Source organism: Cynara cardunculus (genome assembly GCF_001531365.2).
Source record: "Cynara cardunculus var. scolymus isolate 2C chromosome LG 2, CcrdV1, whole genome shotgun sequence".
Lineage (NCBI taxonomy): Eukaryota > Viridiplantae > Streptophyta > Magnoliopsida > Asterales > Asteraceae > Cynara > Cynara cardunculus.
This window is the reverse complement of record NC_037529.1, coordinates 58,076,952-58,084,378: the sequence shown is the minus strand read 5'-3', so window position 1 is coordinate 58,084,378 and position 7,427 is coordinate 58,076,952. Positions and strand designations below refer to the sequence as shown.

Sequence of the window (7,427 nt, the reverse complement as noted above, 5' to 3'; positions counted from 1 at the left end):
TAATGTGATTCTATTGGGAGGAAGATTACTACAACAATTCGTGGTAGATACCTACATCAAGATCGAGACTTCACGTTTGCGTTTCTGTGAACTTAACCAAACCAAGATAAGAGTGGATTTATATCAAAGGCATTATGGATTGCGTTAATGCCGGTGAAGTTCAACCAAGTAGAGTTGGACAATGAGTTGTGTTGCCTGCAAGTTTTATAGGAGGCCCACATGACATGCGGCGATGATTTTTGGATGCTATGGCTTTAGTTCAAGATGACGGGAAACCTGATATATTCCTTACAATGATGTGTAATCCAAAATGGCCAGAAATCCTTAAAGAGCTATTGCTCAGTCAAACTACACAAGATCGACCGGACCTTGTTGCAAGAATTTTTCGTGCCAAATTAAAGGATCTCAAGGACCAACTCTTCCAGAAGAAGATCCTCGGCACTGTCAAGGCATATGTTTATGTCATCGAGTTTCAGAAGCATGGATTGCCGCATGCACATTTCTTCATGATAATGAGACCTGATGACAAAATGACCAATCCAGATCATTACGACAAGATTGTATGTGCTGAAATTCCTGACCTAGCAAAGTATCCCGAAATGCACCAGTTGGTTGTCCAACACATGATGCATGGTCCTTGCGGTCATTTACGACCGTCCAGTCCTTGCATGCAAGGTGAGCCAAAAATCTATCGTTTTAGATATCCTAGACAATTCAACTATAAAACATCACAGGCTGAGAACTCATATCCGTTATACCGGAGAGAAATATTGGAAGAGATGTGAATGTACGAGGCAATACACTGGATAATAGATGGGTTGTCCCGTATAACCCAAAATTGTTAATGATGTTCAACTGTCATATTAATGTTAAGGTTTGCTCAAGTATAACATCTATGAAATATCTCTTCAAATATATTTACAAGGGTCATGATAAACAAGTTATGCATATAGATCCAGACGAAGGATAAAGTGTCATTAATAAGATTAAAAGGTTTCAAGATGAACGTTATGTCTCCCCCCGGAGGCAATGTGGCGGTTTTTTTAGCTTTGCGCTTTCTCAAATTCAACCTTATGTGATGGCTTTGCAAATCCATCTCCCTAATAAGCAGATGGTTAGGTTCAGAGATGATGATGTAATGACAAATATTGTTGCTAGAGAGAGTGGTAAACAAACAATGTTGACTGCATTTTTTGACAGAAATAAAGAAGACGGGAGTGCAAGACAACATTTATATAAAGACTTTCCAAAACATTACACATGGAATGCGAGCGCACGTCGTTGGAATCAAAGAAAACGAGGATTAATGATAGGACAATTGGTTTATGCTAATCCCGCCGAAGGAGTGCGGTACTACCTACGCCTACTTTTATCTCATATTAGTGGGCCTACATCTTTTAAAGATCAATTCACAGTTAATGGCATATTATACCCGACATTCCGGAAAGCAACACTTGAGAGAGGCTTAATAGAGACAGACGATAACTTATCACAATGTCTTGCAGAGGCTTCTTTATTTCAGTTTYCCAAAGCTYTRAGGAGGCTATTTGCGACAATATTAATTTATTGTGAGCCAGGAGATGTTCGCAAGTTGTGGGATCATCATTACGATTCAATTTCAGAAGATTATAGAAGACAATGCGAAAGTGTTGACCGAGTTCGGAATATGGTCCTAACTGACATCACAAGCTTTCTACAATCTATGGGTAAAAATCTTGATGATTTCGATCTTCCAAAGATAAATGTAGATACYAACTTASAWTTTGGAAGTTTTCGTGAGGTACAAGAGGAATACTCCATAGTTGTGGAAGATGAACATTTACGTGCCCGAGAATCCCTTAATTTCGACCAAAAATACGCATACGATGAGATCATGAAGCACGTAGACGATGATTGTTCAGGAGTGTTCTTCATAGATGGTCCAGGGGGGACTGGAAAAACGAATTTGTACAAAGCATTGCTTGCCAACATTCGTTCTTGTGGTCTCATTGCTCTTATGTCACTGCTTCTTCAGGTGTTGCAGCTAATAATATGCCTGGGGGAGAACAGCGCACTCCCAATTTAAAATTCCCCTTAATCTTGATAACAACTCCATGTGCAACATAAAAAAACAAAGTGGGACTGCTCAGTTGCTACGTGATGCAAAAATAATCATTTGGGACGAAGCGTCAATGGCTAAGAGGCAGGCGGTGGAGGCGCTTGATCGAACAACGCAAGACATCACATGGGTGACACTACCATTCGGTGGAAAAATAATGGTTATAGGAGGTGATTTTAGACAGGTCTTACCGGTCGTGAGACTTGGAACCGAGCACAGATTGTAGATTCAAGTCTACGAATGTCACCTCTTTGGTCTTCAATTAAAAAAATACGTTTAACTCTCAACATGAGAGCACGAAGTGATCCATGGTTTTCAGATTTTCTATTACGAGTGGGTGATGGAGATGAAGAAATGATGGAAGAAAGCTTTATATGTATTCCCGATTACATGACCATTGTCTATACTGATAAAGATAAATCAAAGCATGATCTGATTGACACAATATTTCCATCTCTGCAAATCAACGGAGCAGATTCAAACTATATTATTTCGAGGGCGATATTATCAACAAAAAATGAGAATGTCGATGAGATTAATGATCAGTTGATTGATAGATTATGCGGCGATGAAAAAGTTTACTACAGTTTCGATGAAACAGAAGATGACAAAAGTAACTTATATCCAATGGAGTTCTTAAACTCGCTGACTGTCAGTGGTTTGCCCCCGCATTACCTCTGGCTTAAAATTGGATGCCCAATAATACTATTGCGAAATATTGATCCCTCTAATGGCTTATGTAATGGCACCAGATTGATATGTAGAGATTTTCAACAGAACGTAATCGATGCAGAAATAGTTGTTGCTCAACATGCTGGAAAGAGAGTATTTTTGCCGAGAATTTCTTTTTGTCCATCTGAAGATAACATGTTCCCCTTCAAATTGAAGAGAAAACAGTTTCCAGTCCGACTTAGCTTTTCTATGACAATCAATAAAACTCAAGGACAGACCATTCCTAATGTAGGTGTGTATCTACCAGAATCAGTATTCTCTCATGGACAACTTTATGTGGCGTTATCAAAAGAGACATCACGTGAAAATACTAAGGTATTAGTAAAACCTACCAAAAAATTCAATCGTGATGGAATCTACACATCAAACATGGTGTATCAAGAAGTTTTACGCGATTAATAAGGTACAAACGAGTACTTATTATAACACATTTTTTTACAATTACGCTTGGTATGTATCTATTATAATCATAAGACATTTCTTACAGGATATATCTACATATGGATGCTTCAAGTGATATCTTCTCATACTTTGTATGTGTCCATTTATATTATTTTAGATGATTATATCTCCGTTTTGTTTAAACATGAATTTTGTTTTTTTTTTTTGTTCATGAGTTGCATTAAGTGAAAATCATTATTTAACAATCTAAAAATAACAATTGATGTGTGTTTGGAAATCCGTTAATCATGCAATTCTCTTTTCAAATCTTCGGTCAATCAACCGTAATAAAATTTGAAGTTTATAATGATCATAAACGTCATACCTTCGATTTACAAAAAATATTGACATCCCGCCGCATTGCGCGGGTATCCAACTAGTATATATCGCATATGTTAGATGAGGCAGTGGGTTTAAAACTTTTAAACCATATATCATAAACACACCCCTTGATTTTTCACAACATTGGAAAATCCACCCCAAACTTTTCAATCATTTAAAAAAAATACCACTTATAATAATCGTTGTCTCCCTCCTCTGAGTGCTGCAATGATTACTAGCTTCAATATTACTTAGTATTTTAATCATTCCTCATTGACATTGATAAACACTTTCACATATGTGTTTTCATATATTTTCATTTGTTTTCAATGTTAAAACAACATCGACACCAGAAGTCATTCTTGGTACATAAATGACCAACTGCATAAAATTGTTATTGATGAGATGATTGAGATACATAAAGTATTTGAACTACCTGAATTGCCATAAACTTTTGAGTGGTTTTTAACCACTCAATGGAAAAATATTTTTAAAATTATTAAAATATTTCAGAATTATTCAACTTGAGTTTATGAGTACAGTGATTTTTTTCTTTGTTTAGGAAGGAAGCTAAATAAAAATCAGTAAAAATTATATGCTTATTTTTTTTACGAATACCTTTTCCATATATTATAATTTATCATAAATAATTTGAATCATTTTTTCTTTTCTCCAGCCATCCATGGATAAACTTTTTGTGCTGATAATCAATGCTTGCTTCTTCGAGTATGTGGCTTATTTTACTCTTCTTTGTTCTACTTATGGAAACAACTAGGTTGAACAATGGAACTAGATACTATGCGATGGCAACAATTGGTTTTATTCTTTTACTGGTTATATGTCATTGAGCAGTTGATACTTGGTTATCTGATGCTTATGCCTCTTGGTAGTTATGCATTTGTATTAGTGGTTGTTCTCTTTAAACAAACAAATAGTTTGAATAGCGAATTCTGAAATGTTCATGATGAACACAATGACCAAATGGTCTTATATGGACATTGCTATTCGTGAAATGGTGATCTTTTGCAAACATGTTTTTGTTTTCAAATTATAATTTTTGGTAAACATGTTTGATTAATGTACAATGTCTAAATAATAAAAATATTAGAATTAAAAGTACAATGTTGTAATAGGAATTGGTGTAACACCGCGGTTACATTAATGTCCATTTTACCGTTTAACTAAAAAATAATCAAATTTTAAACCAACAAAATATACGGGATATGATTTTTAATAAAATTCCAAAATGTCCGCTTTAAATTGTTACGTTTTATCCTCTCTTTTTTTTTGTTCAAAACATAAACCAACCAAAAAGTTTAATATTTACAATCCAAAAGTTTAACTACTATCAACCGGGGACATATCTATCCGATGAAATACATACATACATACATATATATATATACACATATTTATATATATATATGACACATCAAAAGCAAATACAAATATACCCAAAAGAGCTAAACTGACACTTGAGTCAACACCCGAACTAAGCTCCCTTATCTTTCCCTTTGTCTATAATCCTTTTTCCTGCTTAGTGAGACTATATAAAAGTACATGGTTATACTGTATTATATATATATATATATATATATATATATTGAAAAATGAAACGGAATCTCACAATGAAAGCTATTGTAACATCGAAGACCAACAACTCGGATAATTACATGTATACATTCCAAAAGACCTACCAATCTAATAAACATAACATACCAATATCAAAATCAGTACATCATTAGTTCAATAGCAACATACGTTCTTACCGACAAACTCGACAATGAAATGACATTCGTGCCATACGAATATCTATCACATGGCTCAAGTACCGTAATATGTAAACATATCACAAATCAAATATAGAATATCAAGAATAGTACACCACTCCCACCTTTATCTACTGGGTACATGCAGGATAGTACTCACACTCGTCTCCTAACACTCGAGATACGTGAGTACAACGAATTGGTATGTCACACCCAACCTCCATCTCCCTGGGATACATGGACATACACCGCTTTCCAGTGTACCACACGAGGTAGTACCCGTATTCACAGTTTACCAAGAGACCAACAAAACAGTCGTGGATCCGGACTCGACTGACATTGAGGAACAATCATACGAATACAAACCAGAATCAGATGGACTCACTCATGTTACACCTTACCAAAAACATGAAACACAACTAATACAAACAGAAAATGCATACACATATAAGTACATATAAACATGTATTTCATATAGACTCACAGTGCACAAAATGGGTCAACCAAACGACCAACCGAATATCTCGTTCCAACTTCGTAGTCCAAGTATGTATGGCACTCCAAAAGCTTCCAATTATACCTTTATACTCCCTTCAAATCTTCAAAATTCTTGAAATTTCTCTTTAATTTCACCAAGGCTTAGCTAGGTTTTAGCTTTAGGTGTGTGAAATCACACACACTTTGGTCCAGAAGCTTGTAGAAGTAAAAATGAGGTGAAAAGATATAATTTTCGTCACTTAATTGCATAAACCTCGTTCTGGGTTAGGTTTGACCCAGTTGGGTTGACCCAACACCCGTTTTGACCACCAAACACTTAAGAATTCTTAACTTTTCGCTCGGATCTCCGTTTTTTATGATATTTTCACCTACGCGTTCGTAGCAAGATAATTTATAACTTCCAACAAAAATATTCCGGAAAAGATCTTCCAATAAAAGCAGTTTTATGTATTTGTAACATAGGTGTTATGCTTTCCTTTGTAAACCTATGTAACCCTTTATATTTCTTAAGGATTTTGCTACAAGTCCTCATTAGAGCGTTATATTATCACATAATCCACCTTCTTAAACACATAATACACATTAGTACACATTTAGGCCTATGTAGACAACGAGGTGGCATGAAAACCTGGTGTAATGTGTAAATTTAAATTAAAAAGTTACCCAATGCTATAATGATTAAATTTTTCAAAATACAATGCCATAAGATTTTTTTTGAAAGTATATTCTTGTAATAAGTAAAACTGAAAGTACAATGTTATAATAATAAAAAAAATTTAAAAGTAAGTTGTTATTTCACATATTTTGCCCTTAATAATAAATAGTAAGTTAATAAATTAATATTAACCAGGGGTACAATTAATATATATATATATATGTGTGTGTGTGTGTGTGTGTATAATAGGGAAGAGTTCAAACAAAAACATCTTCATTTTACAAGATCGTGAGAACATCTTTTATTATAAACAATCACATGTGATACTATTACTCTATCACATATGATACACATGTGATACTAAATCAAAGACGCGAACGACTTCTGGCACGATATTGGTTGCGGGCGAAGTCGCCCTTATACCACTAAGCCCCTCACATATATTATCACATGTGATAAGTGTATTTTTAATGTGATACTAGAATCCATCAAGACCATCACATGTGATACTAAAACATAGACGCAAACAATCCTTGGCACGACCTAAGTCACATGGCACGTAGTCTGCACACCACCAGTTCCCCTCACGTGTATTATCACATGTGTCAGGGGTGTTTTCGTTTGAACCTCAATTATATATTAAAAGGCCATTCCGATATTTTTGGCAATCCAATTACATCATATTAAAACTATAGATTGTCTAAAACGAATAATAAACAAAATAAAATATAAAAGTTCATGCATATTAAAATTTTTACAAATTAAAACAACAAAAATAAGTAAAATGACAAAGTCAAAATCCTTGGTTTCTAATCCTAAACTTGTAGGCAAGTGTAACATACATAGCCAACATACATTGTTAACTTTCTAGCATCCCTAACCCTTTAATATATATATATATATATATATATAT

The 7,427-nt window shown here is 34.5% G+C and overlaps 2 protein-coding genes across 2 annotated transcripts; both read left to right on the top strand.

The window, feature by feature from the left end:
- Nucleotides 1–248: 248 nt before the first annotated feature.
- Nucleotides 249–785, top strand: LOC112506201. The gene has a single exon (XM_025110221.1). It carries the CDS (start codon nucleotides 249–251, stop codon nucleotides 783–785), a length of 537 nt encoding a protein of 178 aa, XP_024965989.1.
- A 1,601-nt stretch (nucleotides 786–2,386) lies between these two features.
- LOC112506200 (ATP-dependent DNA helicase PIF1-like) lies at nucleotides 2,387–3,229 on the top strand. Its single transcript, XM_025110220.1, has one exon. The coding sequence runs from the start codon at nucleotides 2,387–2,389 to the stop codon at nucleotides 3,227–3,229; it is 843 nt and encodes a 280-aa protein (XP_024965988.1).
- Nucleotides 3,230–7,427: the final 4,198 nt, after the last annotated feature.